The 16,151-nt window shown below is 41.2% G+C and overlaps 1 protein-coding gene across 2 annotated transcripts in view; it reads left to right on the top strand.

The window, feature by feature from the left end:
* Fam3c (FAM3 metabolism regulating signaling molecule C) overlaps nt 1–16,151 on the top strand; it is a 50,963-nt gene that overhangs the window by 30,221 nt on the left and 4,591 nt on the right. For both annotated transcript variants that reach the window (XM_034519528.2, XM_076913660.1), the window contains 3 exons: nt 4,737–4,795; nt 5,765–5,815; nt 8,256–8,340. In XM_034519528.2, coding sequence (XP_034375419.1) covers nt 4,737–4,795; nt 5,765–5,815; nt 8,256–8,340 — 195 coding nt within the window. The remainder of the gene's footprint in view (nt 1–4,736; nt 4,796–5,764; nt 5,816–8,255; nt 8,341–16,151) is intronic.

The raw sequence follows: 16,151 nt of genomic DNA on the forward strand, positions 1-16,151 counted from the left end.
GTACAGTCTAGCAAATGCAACTAAGTGATTGTCAACCAGGACCCCAGCTGTGCCGGCACTGTGACACTTACTTGTGGGACTGAGTAAGGTGGAGTCTAATTTGAGATTGTAATTGAGGGGAAAAGGCCCAACTTTAGATCGACTGTTGAACATAGATTCTAAGACACAGTGCGATCTGAGAACCTCTGGATCAGGAGGCAACCAGAGGCAGACCAGACATTTCCAAACATCCTAGACAGGAGACACATTTTCACAGGCCATAAGAAAGGAAAGTTCTAGTAGTGAGTGGGCCAGCCCCCCCCCCCCCAACCTCTGAGCAATGCAGGTCAAGGGTTGAGATAATTTTATGAGTGTGTTGAGTAAGTTTTCAGACTCTTAACTGTTTTATGAGCTCATTTGTATTGAAAAACTAGTTTCATAGCTATATGAGATGACTCACCTGGTGGCGCAAAGAACGAGAAAGCCACGGTTAGTTGAGCCAGTTGTTTGACAGGGCATCTCTATTCATAACAGTTTTTTTTCTCTTTGCCTGTTACCCCACACAATGTGCAAGTACATGATAAAATATGTACGTCCCTGTAGCTCGCTGTTCTGAGTACAGGAACTCACTGTAGAGACGAGTACTCCAGATTGCTGTCTGTACCGGGCTAGTTGTGCGCCCTATGCTGTGTTTGTTCTTTATCATAGCTGTGGAGGTGCCAACTGCCGGCCCAGGGCTCTGCATTTCTAATGCTCAGGCAAGCTGCCCCCAAGATGCTTAAAGTAGCCTGAGCTGGTGGCAGGTGTATGAAGTAAAAAAAAACTGCATTAGAAAGTATATATAGAGCCCGGCAGTGGTGGCGCATGCCTTTAATCCCAGCACTTGGGAGGCAGAGGCAGGCAGATTTCTGAGTTCGAGGCCAGCCTGGTCTACAGAGTGAGTTCCAGGACAGCCAGGACTATTCAGAGAAACCCTGTCTCGAAAAACCCAAAAAAAAAAAAAAAAAAAAAAAAAAAAGTGTATATAGTTGTTTTTGCCATTTCCTTAAGATATTTTTTTTTTTCTCTAAAGGTGTGTAGTGGGTCAGAGGGCCCTTCACAGTCATAGAGAATAAAGCAAATGTTTTAATTGCCATGACTACTCCTAATGTGTTGGTGTCTTGGGTAAGGTTTTTCCTTGACTGAGGGTTTTCCCTGCTTTCATCTGTTTAACTTGATAGGCTGCTGCCGCCTTGTGGCAAGATTGCAGCACTGCGCATCTCGACGCCTTCCTTTCTTCCTTCTGTGGATTGGAATATAGAGCATGTTCCAAGATAATGGAGATAGTCCACTTGGAAAGTCACTGGGGTTTGATTATTAACCAACACATTAGTTGTAACCAGTGCCTTTTGGGACCCTCCAGTGTTCTCCAAGGTCTGGAGCACATGCTTCGAGGTCCTTCTCTTCTGATACAGCCCAGCCAGTTTTCCTGTGGTGAAGCTTATGTCCATCCTAGCTGTGTGCTCAGCACACATATTCTTTTGTTTAAACAGCTTGGAGATGTGGTTTATATATAACTACACTTTACTCATTTGTAGTGTAATTCATCATCCTGTACAAGCTCTGTGTGGTGGTTTGAATATCCATGGCCCAGGGATTGGCACTATTAGGGGGTGGCACTGGTGGAAGTAGGTGTGGCCTGGTTGGAGGAAGTGTGTCACTGTGGGGTTGGGCTTTGAGAGCTTTCTCCTGTCTGCCTGGGTATGTCAGTCTTCTCCTAGTTGCCTTCAGATGAAGATGTAGAACTCTCAGCTCCTTCTCCAGCACTGTGTCTGCCTTCATGCTGCCATGCTTCCTGCCGTGATGACAGTGGACTGAACCTCAGAACTATTAGCAGTCCCAGTTAAATATTGTCCTTTATAAGAGTTGCCTTGGTCATGATGTCTCTTCATAGCAGTAAAACCTGAACCAAGACAGTCTGCCATGGTCATTTGAGGCCTCTTCTAACTTTCTTTCTCTTTCATTTTTTCTAACCTCCCTTTCTTTCTCTCCCCTTTTCCCTCCCTCCCTCCCTTTTTTCTTTCCTTCCTTCAGCCTCTGCCTCTAGAATGCTGGGATTGCTGGCCCAGCTTAGAACATTTTTTTTTTACTACCAAAAGAAACTGAGCCTGTAGCTCTGTCCCTTCTCTGTATTCATTCTACTTCACACCCCACACACATGTCTTAAATAACCTTGTTTGCTTCTGTCCCTGTAGATCAGTTTGGTTTTTTGTTGGTTTGTTTTTTGTTTTTTTGTTTTTGTTTTTTTTTTGTTTGTTTTTTTTTTTGTTGTTGTTGTTGCTGTTGTTGTTTTCGAGACAGGGTTTCTCTGTGTAGCCCTGGCTGTCCTGGAACTCACTCTGTAGACCAGGCTGGCCTCGAACTCAGAAATCTGCCTGCCTCTGCCTCCCAAGTGCTGGGATTAAAGGCGTGTGCCACCACGGCCCAGCGGTTTGGTTTTGATGTTTCCCATAGATGTGTCATCTGCAGTCTTTAGTTAACTGGCTTCTTCACTTGATATAATGTTGCAAGGTTCATCCACCTTGTAACTCCTATTAGTTAATTCATTTCATGGCTGAATGATTTTCCATTATAGATATGTCTCATTTGTGTAGTCCATTACCAGATTGATAGGTGTATAAATTATTTTCCCTTTCTGACTATTAAGAACAGTGTTTCGGAACCATTTTCTATATAGGTTTTGTGTGGATGTGTTTTCACTCTCTGTGCTTGTACTGTAGTGACTTTCAATACAGATAGTTGTCTGACTTATAAAGGAACTGTCGGATTGTTTTCCATAGTGACCCCATTTGACCTTTGTACCAGCCGAGTGTGAAGTCCTGGGTCTTCCATACACCTCGAGACCACGGCATGTAGTAGGAGTGTAGTTGTGTCTCATCGAGGCCTTGATATGCATCTCTCTAATTGTTGATAGTGTTTTGCACTTTTAAAATTCTCCACAGGGAAATGTCCACTTTGTTTGCTTTTAAAATTGATTGGTGATTATTACTGTTTCCCTGCTTGGTTGTTTGCATGTGTCTTTCTCAGCCTTTTACGTTCTACTCCCTGTATCCTTGATTCAGATGGACTTATTGTTGTCATCTTTGTTTTATAGTGTGGTTCTGTAATAAGCCATGGTTTCTGTTCTGTCTCTTGCTGTGTTTGAAGTACTCACATCCACTGTACTTGCTGACAGGTGTGGTCTTAAGTCTATCATTTTAGCATTTCTTTTTCTGTTTTCAGATAACTTTTGAGTTTCATGATCATTTTTTAAAAGTTCTGTTTGAGAGGATTAGTTGAGAAGGGGAAGTGGGGTCAGCAGGAGTGGTTACGGGGGCACGACATGGCAACTTAGGGATGAGGATTATGGGGTATATGATTAAAATGCTCTCTAGACGTATGTAGAATTAATGAAACCTGTTGATACTTATATATGGTAATAAAGGCATTTTAAGAAGTTTCTTTAGGTTTCCTCACTGTTTTTGAGTGAATCCTTTTGGAGAGACTTACAGTGATACTGTCTGTCCCTTAACAGGAAGGTTTTGGAATTAAGGTCTAGTTTTTATTATGTAAGTGAGGCCTGGATGTACATCATGACACAGTGTTTGGTTTGCAGCACACTGTAGCAGAAAGAGGAAGGAGCTGGCTGGCTAGCAGTGAGCCAGTCTCAGCACCGGATGCACGAAGCTTCGACGTTGTTTTTCTTTTTCCATACTTTGTTGCACTCACATTAACAGCGATGTCACTCAGTATGTATCAGAATTATGTTCCCTGCAGCTCCAGTTGAGTTACAGATACTGAGCTCTGAGAAAACCAGTTGACTGTGAGGAATGTATAATAAATGTGCTACACATGCTATCTAATATTCACAGTGTGCTAATGTGAGCGTGCGCATGCTCACATGCCTGCACAGTGCCCCCTCTTACAATACACTGCTGTGAAAGTTGCTAATAACCATTCCCCTGGTTATCTCAGGCAGCCCATGTGCGACTGCGGTGAGGTCATTAGTAAGTTCAGCATTGCTTCTGAGTGCAGAGAAGGTTTATGTTGATCATAACTAGGAAAATGTTCACGGTGGCGGGGTCACGGGTATGACAGGAATCCACTACTCCTAGCTTTGGATTTGAAAGTGTTTGTATAGCATAAGACTCCATTTCATGTCACCGTATCGCAGTGAGCCCACAGAAAGTGGAGAAGAGCGGTCTGTCCTTTGGTGTTTTGAGAATGGTAGCGATCGTGTCCTGGGGTGGCCTTGAAGGATGTCTCAGATGGCACAGCACAGTATTATAGAAAGTGCCAACAGGGTGGCACTTCAACCGTAATCATTTTTAAATTAATTTGTTTTCATTTGTGTGTGTCTGGGTATGTGCACATGAGTGCAGGTGTTGACAGAGGCCGGAGGTGTACAGTCCCCCTGGAGATGGAGTTATGAGAGGTTGTGAGCCTCCTGACGTGGGTGTTGGTCCTCTGTATAAGCAGTACATGTTCGAACCACTGAACCATGACTCCAGCACTATTATACCTTTATGCATAGTTTTTTAATCTTGTGAAGTATTATTTGAGCTGACATTACAGTTGACTCAACATAATGTTGACGTTTTCTGATGTTAAATGTTTTTTCGTGTGCTTAGCTTGAATATTTGGTGTGTGCATGATACCTTTTTGCATTTTATTTCTGTGACATGTTTACATATGCCGTCTGATCCTGATGTTTGCTGCCTTGTCTTCTCTCCCCTTAGTCTGATGAGTGGTGTGAAGAATAATGTGGGAAGAGGAATAAATGTTGCCTTGGTAAATGGTAAGAATTATGATTGTACTTTATCAGTGTAATGAGGAATGGGTTTATATGTGCTCCACACTGAAATTTACTCGTGGGATCAGTAGGCTCCACTCAACACTGAAGTCTTAACCAACAAGGGTGACCTCTTGTCCAAACCATTGCAATAGACACTTGGAACCTACCTGTGGGTAGCATGTCTTCTTGGGCATGGCACGCTGTAGCCATATGCGCTGTAGGGCAAGCTTCTTAGGAAATTGCAAACTACTAATCTAATACTAAATTGGCACCACGTTGCTGTTTTCAGAACTCTTACTAAGTATGAAAATAGGAAGACCAGGGTTTGTAAAATGACAAGGGAACAAAGCCATGATTTGTTAATAGTTTTTCAATATTGTCCACATTCTTCTCAGATGTTCACTGGGGTAGACAAGTCCACTGAATCCTAGAGGTAGCGAGTGTTACAAAAGTAAATCTTAAACATCCAGCCCATGAGTGCAAGGTGCTACCAGTGAGCTGCCTCTGTCCAGGCACACATTCCTATAACAGTCTGGGATGAGTGGAGACTGCCAACAGTTCACCCAACCCACCACAGAGAAAAGCTCCTTACTTTATTCATAATTATAGGACTCTGTACTACGTAAACATGTTAATGTCTCTTCATCCATTTAATTGATCTTAAAGGTAAAGTGTAAATTTTGTTTTAAAATAACTTTAATATAGATTGTTGTTTTAGGTAGATAATTTCTTTGCTGTAGAGTTTATGTATTGGTGGTAATTCTCACAGGATGATGGCCCCACATGAAACTGAAGTGTAGCATAGACTTGATCTAAAGCCACGGATGCACATCTCTGTGTATGATTCAGATTGTAAATTCTACAAGCAGTTCCTTCTCTTAGTGAGTTCATGCCACTCGTTGGGTAAGACCATTTTTTTTCCTTCACTGATATTCCAGTTGTGTGATTTAATATGTGTTCTGTCTCTTTCAGGGAAAACAGGGGAAGTGATAGACACCAAGTATTTTGACATGTGGGGAGGAGGTATGTGTGACTTACACTGTGTTCCTGCTGTTGACACTGTACCCATCAACTGTACCACTGTTCACATTCCCTCCCGCAGACCTCACCCCATGTCCGGTCATATTTAAGCAATATGTTGCATGTAGTTTGGTGATTGCAGGAAAGTTGTGTGTGACTGAGATTCCAGTGAGATTTAGAGGACATCAGTGCCCCTTGTTGGACAGGACACCTGACTCAAAGCTCTGAGTTTGTTTAGATTTCTGCCTGAAATTAGAAACATTGGAAGACCAGTATAACCGGTCCACAGGTTTTTGTTTTTTTTAATTACGTTTTTTTATTTTATGTCTATAAGTACACTGTAGCTTTCTTCGGACACACCAGATTCCATTACAGATGGTTGTGAGCCATCTGTGTGGTTGATGGGAATTGAACTCAGGGTCTCCAGAAGAGCAGCTGAGCCATTTCTCTAGCCCCCACCCCCCACCCCCCCAGTTCACAATTTTGATTGAATTGGCTTGTGTATGGTTTTTGAATCTCAAAAATTAGTCAAAAGTGGGAGCCTTCAGTAGATAAGGTAAACTCAGGTTCTAGAAAACCAATAATCAGATTAATTCATCCTATTTCTACCTTTGGACTCTGCTACTACAGTGGCAAACATTTGAGAGAGGGCATAGACGTCTCTTTGCAACGTGTGGGACTCAGAGCAAGCCACAGATATTTGTCCCTTCTGTGTTTGGGAGTCCTAGGGACAGGACAAGGTCACCATCATGCAGAAAAAGCACTGACCCCCGCCCCCCAAAGAGTGTTACCCCAAAGGGAAGGATTTCTTTAAAAAATGTATTATTTTTATTATTGTAGGTATGTGTAGTTGTGTGTCTGCAGGTAGGTATATACACATAAAGATGCAGGTGCCTGAGGAGGCCAGAGGCATCAGACTCTTAGAGCTTGAGTTATGGGCATTGTGAGCTACCTGATGTGGGAGCTGAGGACCAAATTCAAGTCCTCTGGAAGAACAGCAAGCACTCCTAACCTTTGAGCTATCTTTCAAGCGCACAGGGTCTCCTCATTTTTAAGGAAGGCAGGCCGACCCCCAGCTTCCCTTTTGGTTCCCTGGCCTATTTACATATGCCTTATAAGCTGGTAGCTCTCAGGCCGCTGGTTATTTATGTTCTGTTTCAAGACAAGATGATGTGTCTGATATTTCTTCGTCTCTGTATAAGATGCCGCTTGTTATTTATTTAAGCTTTAGAGAATGTTCCGTAGCTGTCAGAGCTATATTAAATTACACTGTTCCCATCAGTTTTAAATTCTGAGGGCATAATTGCTCTTAGTATAATTTATAACACAGAAACTCTTCCGTGAAGCTGTTGAAATCAGGCATGTAAACAGAGCCCTGGTATTGCCCTCCCTGCCCATCCCTGAAGCTGATTTTCTGCCAAAAATCCCTTCCTGGTTCAGAAATAATAGCAGTTTAGTGTCATCTTTTCGTTTCAATGGGAATGACTTGTTGGCGTTTACAGTGCCGCATCAAAAATGCTCTTATTGTAAAAACCCAATCAATTAGAGAAAAGTGCTTGGAATCATTGTTGTTGGAAAAAAAAAAAAGAAGAGCACTTGTGGTAACACAGCTTCGGAGTAGATTTAGACTTGTGGTCTCTAAGGAAAGCTAACCCTGCAAAGAGCTCACGAGAGAAAATGCTTTAGTACCTGACCAGTCCGACTGGCAACACCAGTTTGCCCTCACTGACCTAGATTACTGTGAAGTTCCTGTGGCTTTGATACATGAGAGGACCAGAATTAGTGTGGCTTTTAGTCACTGTCTACGTTCCTTCCCCCAGTTTGTTACAAAATGATAGACCTAGAAACTCTTTTTTAAAATATGCCTTTTTACATATAACAATTTTTTTTTTTAACAGATGTCTCTGAGTAAGCGGGGCTCACTTTTCCCAGAGAAGCCCACATATCCACATTGAAGGCCATGATCCCCTCTGGTCCCCAAAACCTCACATGGACCTCAGCATCAGGCTTCCTATGGACTGTAGACCTAGTTACATACCTCTTAGAGGCCTCTGAGGTCCTCACTATACAAATGGTGCTTTTATACACATTTACCATGGATTTTTTTTTTAATGGCTCTGGTGATATGAGGAGGAAAAACACAAGATGATTCAGAGCAGAGAAATAAATCACAGCATCAGAGAGACCTTACCTTAAGGAAGAAATTTGGTTGTTTTGTTTAGTGGATTCTTTTTTTGTTTTTCGTTTTCTAGGTAAACTTAAAAAACTTGAGTTTTTAAGCTTTTCCTAAGGTTCATGTATCTTACCTGACATCACTTTTCATTAGAAACAATTAGTCGTTTTATGGATACTTCATATAACATTAATTCTTAGAGATTATTGTGATAGTAATTCCATTATTTACAAGGAAAATCCCTGACCATTCTCCATTCTTTTTCTTCAGATGTGGCCCCATTCATTGAGTTTTTGAAGACCATACAAGATGGGACAGTCGTGTTAATGGCAACGTACGATGATGGGGCAACCAAGTACGTAAAATCAAAGCCCAACACAACTTTTGGAACTCTAATTTATACTTTAAAAAGCACTATATTTTCATTGAAAAATAAAGTCTTATTAAGTAGCTAAGGTAATTGTAGATAAATACTATCAGCTTTTAAAAAGCCCGTTTTCTTCCTGTCTTTACATAAAGTTCATTCATATGTTAGGATGGATCTTGAATCACGTTGGACATGCGTATTTTCTACGTTCTTTTATGTTGTAGCAGCACTAAACGGTTTTCTCTAACATTCTCTTGTTTTTTGGATTAACATCCTTCAAGTAGCATTTTTATGGCTCACAGCAGTTAGTCCTATGGGCTCACATTTGTTAAAATTCCCCCTTAACTGCCAAGGTTTTCTTCTAATGAATAACATTAAAACTTTCTTTTGTATGTTTATTTATTTATTTATTTTGGGCCTTTGTTTATAACCTTAGGGTTAATTTCTAAAAGTGGAACTAATGGTCAAGGGTGCAGATGTGAGATGTGAGGCGTGCCTGTATGCGTGCATGAGTGTCTGTGCGTGCGTGCGTGCGTGCGTGCGTGCGTGCGTGCGTGCGAATGTGCACACACATGTGAATGCCAGTGAGCTCTGAAGCTGGAGATACAGGTCATGGGGAGTCACCTCACATGCACGGGTACTGTGAATCTAATTTGGGTCCCTTGCAAAGAGAGTTAGCAGCCTTTCCTGCTGAGCCATCATCGCTCCAGCTCAGGATATTATATATTTCTCATAAAGTTTAGCAGATAATGGTGATTTTGTGACTTGTTTTCTTGTATTGTGTATCCGGGGAAATTTGGAAAGCGTAGAAAAGCACATAGAGGAAAACAAGCCCCATCATCCCACTGTGCGGGGATAGCATGTGAAAACATTGTAGTTTCTTTCCATGTCAGATGACTTAGTGCACATTTTCTTTATTTTCATATATATTTTCCTATATTAAGTATTCCTTTTTAATTATTCATACTCATTGTTTTAAAATGTATGTTATGATTTTATAATCTTAAATGCTCAATATCCTGTCTTTCCTTAAAATAAAAATTTTAAGTGAGATTGAGTTAAAGAATGTACATTTTTAGCCAGGCGGTGGTGGCGCACGCCTTTAATCCCAGCATTTGGGAGGCAGAGGCAGGAGGATTTCTGAGTTCAAGGACAGCCTGGTCTACAGAGTGAGTTCCAGGACAGCCAGGGCTACACAGAGAAACCCTGTCTCAAAAAAACAAAAAAAAAAGAATGTACATTTTTTTAGAGTTTCCAGTTCTAGATTGTGTGTGTGTGTGTGTGTGTGTGTGTGTGTGTGTGTGTGTGTGTGTGTGTGTGTGTAATAGCTTATTTTATTATTTGCGAAATTAGGCTTATGTGTGTGTTCACCAGGTAGGTTCTTTTTGGTTTGGTTTTTTTTTTTTTTTTTTTTTTTTTTTTTGCATTTTCTTTTATAAAATATCTTATGACCATTCAAGTTGACCTATATTGATTAATAAAAGTCCTTTATATATAAGGTATTAAACCAGTTGTATTAATAATACAGTTTTTATAGACAGTTTGCTTTTAGTTTTGTCAGCTTAACGTGTCTTTGACTTTTCACAGAGTAGAGTGGCTTGTACCTAGTGGAGCCTGTAGGCTTTTCCTTTGAGTTTCTCAGACTTTTAAACTCAAGAGGTACTTTTCCATTTCCAAATTAGGAGATAGGTAGTATATTCTCTCTTGCAGTGATTTTACTCTTTTCCTGTATTTTCAGAACCCATTTGTAACTTCCGGAGCTTCACAGCACCTGCGTTATATCAGGTTTTAAGATGACGTAGGTTCCTTCCTAAGCCTCTTCCGTTAACCTCTTCCTTTCTGTTTTTCTCAAAGGCACCGTTTCAGCTGCCTTGTGACTGTTTTGTAAAAATGAATGTGCTTCATTCCTCTCTGCTATCTTCTTTTAAAGCATTCTATGAGCAACACTGACATTGTACATTTTTAACCGGTTCAACCGATGATTACTGTTAAATCTGTAAAGTGGGGCTTAATGTAACTGGCAGATTCAGCTGGTTTTACATAGTAAACTAAATAGTATACGGAGTCTAGTTAAGCTTTCTTCATTAGAAAAAGTAACTTGTGTATTGGTTTGGCTAGAGTATTATGTGTATAGTGTCATTTTTTTTTTTTTTAACATAAAGGCTCCCTTTGTGTCTAGACACACACGATCTTTCTTTGTTTTTTTTCATGCTTTTCTTAACTGAGCCCAATGGGAATCAGAACTCTAATGAGATAATGATGTCATCTTGAGAGGGTTGCATTGTGGGTATCCTGAAGTCCTGCTGAAGCAGCCAGCCAGCCCAGCCTGAGCAAGTCTCCTAAATCTCAGCCCTGGTCCTTGGGCTCCTCACCTGCTAGAGGCCAGCACTCCCTTCTCTTGGAAGCTGTGGCGACTGTAAAGAGATGTCTTCTCAGGGTGGGCTCTAAATTCTGCTCAGCATTTCTTATTTGGGGTAAATGGAACAGCAAGACAATTAAAGTGTTCCCTTGTGACCCAGTACTGAGGTATTTGAGGCTGATTGACGTTTTCCTTTTAGTCTTCCAGGCTCAGTTCACATAGCTCTTTCATAACCTCTTATCATATTGTGTTTCTCATTCATTTCCTTTCCTGGCTGTGTTTCTTGGGCATCCTTTAGTTCATTATTGTCTCTGTTAAAATGAGTGTCTCAAATTAAGCACAGTGTTCCAGATGTGGTCTGGCCAGAACTGGCTATAACGGAGATGCTAACTTGCCATGTTTCAGAGATTACATTTCTTTGAATATTCATGCAGACTGGAATTATATTAGTTTTCTCTAAGCAATCAAATCACATTTTTGGCTCATGAATTTTTGGTCAAGTTAGATTGTTAAGTCGTCAGATCTCTTCCTTTGATGTCAGATTTTTCCCCTCCATTCAGAACTTGATTTTGTTTAATGTAAATGAAGAACTTTATATTCATTTATTCCTGTTAGATTTGATTGTACTGATTGGGCCTGCTTGGTCTTAAGTCTGACGTGTGTCCTAGGAGGCTTCCACGATCCAGGCTTTGTACTTGCTCCAAAGTCATTCATGTGCCTAAATTTAAGCCCTTGATAAAAATGTTTACCAAGGGCAGTGTGCCACCAAACTAGAGACCTGGTTGCTCACAGAATTCTTCTGTTAATCTATTGCAGGGATGGCTTTGCAGACAGCTGCCAGTGTCCCTCAGTAAGTGTGCTATCCCACTGCCCCTTAGTGATTTTACTCACAGCAGCTATTTCCTGGGGCTATCAGATGCTAACTTGAAATTCATAGAGGAAACTAATTACTAAGTACCCTGATCCACTGCCACGTAGCTTAAGTTTCAGAGATGTCATTTAACTTGGCTTGACTTGCGCCTGTGCCCTTCCAGTTGCTCCCCACCGCTTGTCTCCCTTCGTTGTTATTCTTACAGGTGGCGCTGTTGTGGTCTCCCAGTCTAGATTTTTGTTAGGAACTGGAATGTGTTCTATTGGAACCAGAGTTATAGGTGAAAACTGTCACTCCTGGCTTTTAAGTATGCTTTTAGAAACAGTGATCACGGAACTTTGTTTATTGCCTTGCTTGTTCTTTGACTATTCGTGTTTATTGTCTTGCTTGTTCCTTGACCATTTGCATCTATTGTATTGCTAGACCCTCAACCTAGAATTGATCTTAATACATGCATGTAATTAAAGTGGTATAAAAGCAAAAAGGAGGTGGGTGATGGGGTGGGGGTTTCTGGGGGGGATGGGGAAAAGGGATGACATCTGAAATGTAAATAAATAAAATACCCAATTAAAAAGAGAGAAAACACACACACACACACACACAAACACCCTACCACCACCAGCAGCAGCAACAATACTTAAAGAGTAGTAAGTTATTTTTTTTAATAAAATGCATTATTTATAGAAAAGAGGCCCCTAGAAACTAAACTTACAACAGCTTAGTATCTCCAGTCTTCATTTCTAAAACAATTGACACTTCCTTAGAGTATATAAGGGGTTTGTAACAATTGGTTACAACAATGATTATAATAATTATAACAATGTAACAAATTGTGTTTGTGATCTATGTAGATCTAGAGGCTTAAATTGACTTTAAATTACATTACCTGGACTTTGATGAGTTACTGTTTCCTTTTTCTGTTGCTCAAACAATGCTTGCCCCTTGGGCAGGTTGCCTTGATCAGACTCTTTTTGTAAATCAGGGTTCCTTCGTTACACTTTCCCACTACTTTTGTCTTTCTAGCAGAAATTCTTTAGTGGTTTTGAGTTCTGTTTCATTCTGACATGGAAGGTTTTCCTATAATATTGCTAAAAGCTTTGTCCTTAGTAATGTGGTTTGCCTTATACTTCAAAGGCTTTCCTGTTTTCAATTAAGTACCTTGCTATGACAGCAGTAATTTAGAAACCAACCCCCTCCCTGGATTGTTATATAGTGAAAATTATTGGTTTTGTTTGTTTGCTTGCTTGTTTTTACATTTATTTATTTTATTTATTTGTGTGTGGGGGGTGGTGGTGTATGTCACATGTGTGGAGGTCAGAGGACAGCTTTTAGGAGCTGTTCTCCACTGCCATGTGTACCCAGGGACCAAACTCAGGTCACTAAGCTTGTTGGCAGGTGTCCACCAACAGAGCCATCTCCTAAGCCCACGTTTGCTTGCTTTTAAAGAACTGCATTCTCAGAGGAATTTCTGGGGAGCTGTCTTTCATCTCTGGCTTTGATGACCCCTGTGTCTTCTATTTTTTAGTCTTCAGATTCTACAGGAATGTGACTGTTTTCTTCCATAATTTCTGTTATTTCTATTTCCTAGTTTATTCTACCCTGCTAATCAGAATTGATCCCAGAAAACCAGCTCTCCCCTTTCCTTTCGTGCTTTGGAGGCATGGCTCGGCTGGATGTTGTAGGCCTGCTGGATATACCTCCTCTTCCAGTGCAGATGGGGCCTGATGGAGACTCTCATCTCTAGTCCATCCTCTCTACGTTGTGGGGTATTCACCAGAAAAGATTGCTTGGACATGGGTTCAAGCCAATAGAAAGTCCTTATTAGCCAGCCCGCAACTACATTGGGTGTTCAGGATCCCAGTGTAGCTCTGAGCCTTACTCGTGGTGAGTTTTTAAACACACTCACAAAAAAACAAAACAAAAACAAAAACAAAACAAAACAAAACAAAACAAAAACAACAAAAACAAGAACAGTCATCCAGAAGGGAACTACAGAAACCAAAAGGCAAGGTTAATATATTTAGAGGTTTTCCCAGAACTATGGGCTTTGACAAATAAGGTATCCGTTTTAGTTTTGGCAAGTAGCACTGTCTGTATGCTGAGTTTTGCAACTTGGATGCTACTTCCATCATGGAGTCAGTTGTGCTAAGGACTTGGGGCCTATTCAGATCTGGTGCCCTGTTACACCAGTGTTTGTTTCAAGTAGACCCTCTGCCACATTAGGATGTCTTGAGGAAAACATGGTCTCCTTGCTTTGTTTGCTTCTCTCCTGCTGTAGTATTGGAAAGTTTTCTATTTACCTTCAAAGAAGTCTTCTCTAAAATAGTTGATTCAGTATAATCCTTTTAAAAATGTATTATACTTATTTATGGTGTGCATTCTATGGTGTGCATGTGGAGGTCAGAGGACAGCTTGCCAGAGTTGATTGTTTTACTTCCACCATGACTGTTCTGGGGACCACACTCAGATCTTCATGTTGGTGTCAGGAGCTTTTATCTTCTTGAGAGATCCTGCTGACCCCCAAAATAAAATTTTAAAAGTGTGTGTGTGTGGTGTGTGTGTGTGCATGTGTGTACCACACAGGTTGTATAGGTGTGTATGCTCCTGAGGGCATCGGGTATCCTCTTCTTGCTCTTTGTTGCTCTCTGCTTATTCCTTGAAGGCATGTCTCTCAGTGCATCTGGAACTCATCATTTCTCCACTGGGCTATCCATCAGCAAGCTTCAGCATCATCCTGGGATACAGATGTATGTGGCCTCACTGCCTTCTCATGGAGGTGCTGAGACTTAAAACAAGGTCTTCATGCACTCTTAGCAACCAGGCATCTCCTGAGCTTTCTCAACATCACTTTAGAAGTACTCAGCTAGTAATGCCATTAGTAAGTACTAAGAACACACAACATGCTCTCAATTCTTCATTCAGAACAAAAATCTTGTATCTCCAAATTTGATGCTGGTTTTATTATTCTGGGCTTTACATTTAGACACCTGTGTATATTACATTGTTTTTACTCGGGCAGTTTTGCATTCGTTTAAACTTCCTTCTGAAATACAGAATTACCCTTTGCTTAAAATAGAATAGAACAAAAAGAAACACTGGAACAGCCCACAAACTCTACATAGGAAGATCAGAAAGCAGTGCAAGTCATTGGGAAGTGATTTTATAGTTGGACATAGACACAGGTGTTGGGGTTTGATCCTCATGGCCATGATTTGTTTCAGGAACAAGGAGACAGCAGTACCAGCAAGGACATGAATCCAGGGGGAAAGGCTGGAGGGAATCAGGGACAGGTTTTCAAAGTCCTTTTATGTTTAATTAAAAAAAATCTCTGTCTCTCTCTGTCTCTCTCTCTGTCTCTCTGTCTCTCTGTCTCTCTCTGTGTGTGTGTGTGTGTGTGTGTGCGCGCGCATTTGTGTGGTATATGCACAGAAGTACCTGCCTTCATGTGGAGGTTAGAGCAGGACTTTGGGTGTCTTTTTGTATTGCTGACTTACTGCTTTGAAACAGGGTTTCCTACTGAGCTGAAAGCTTCCTAGTTGAGCTAGGTTGGCTGCCCGATGAGCTCTTGGGTTCAGTCTGTCTGCCATCCCAATGCTGGGGTCACAGGGACATGTAGCCATGCATGCGTGCCCTTTTCATGGCAGTGCCAGGGATTTAAACTGAGGTCCTGTGCTGTCAGAGCAAGTACTTCACCCATTCAGCCATTTCTCCGCGCACCACAAGAGTTGCTCTCCCAGCAGAGTCGCACTAGGCATGCTCGAATGATCCAGTCATACATGAAGACAGCCTATATAAATGCTGTCACCCAGGGAGTTTATTACTCCATGCCCAGCACTTTGATTGGAAGCTGCTCACATGACCACCCTCTATGTTACCTATCCCCAAGTTGCAGTTACCTACATAACAAATGTTCAGTCTAAATGATGTCATCTGTGCACCACAGGCACAGTTCCGGAAAGGGTAGGTGCTCGCCTCAGACCCTGGTGTCTGATGCCAACAATGTCAGCCTTGCTGGCAGGCCTTTCTAAGGGGGCTCAGGTCTTTTATGGTGATTGCTTCTGCACAAGAACATTGTAATGTTCCCATGGAAAATGAAGAAGTTAGTGAAGTCTAGTTAATTCTAGCTGTCTGGCTAAGTTGGCTTGGTTTATCCATATGAGTCATAATGGTCCGTGGTAAAATTCAAAAGAACAGAAAGATGATTGACGTGTGTGTGTGTGTGTGTGTGTGTGTGTGTGTGTGTGTGTGTGTATGTGTGTGTGTGTGTGTGTGTTCGTGTGCTCATATAAACTCTTTGATAGGAAAGAATTTTACTTTTTATTTTTTTAAATAGGGGAACATACTTGCATTTGGATAATCAACTCTCTTGGCAACAGATGTTACTGTTGTTTGTGAATTTTACATTCATTGTTTTATTAAGATTGTAAACTGTACTTTTTCTGAGGAATAAATACGAATGGAGCTCTGTGGCTCTCTGAGGAGGCAGCCATGTTGGCACGCCGTGAGCCTACGGCCTGCCATCCACATTGCAATGTATTTTATTCTTCCAGTGTGACCGCTCATCAGATT

The sequence above is a fragment of the Arvicanthis niloticus genome, chromosome 15 (assembly GCF_011762505.2).
Source record: "Arvicanthis niloticus isolate mArvNil1 chromosome 15, mArvNil1.pat.X, whole genome shotgun sequence".
In the NCBI taxonomy this organism is placed as follows: domain Eukaryota; kingdom Metazoa; phylum Chordata; class Mammalia; order Rodentia; family Muridae; genus Arvicanthis; species Arvicanthis niloticus.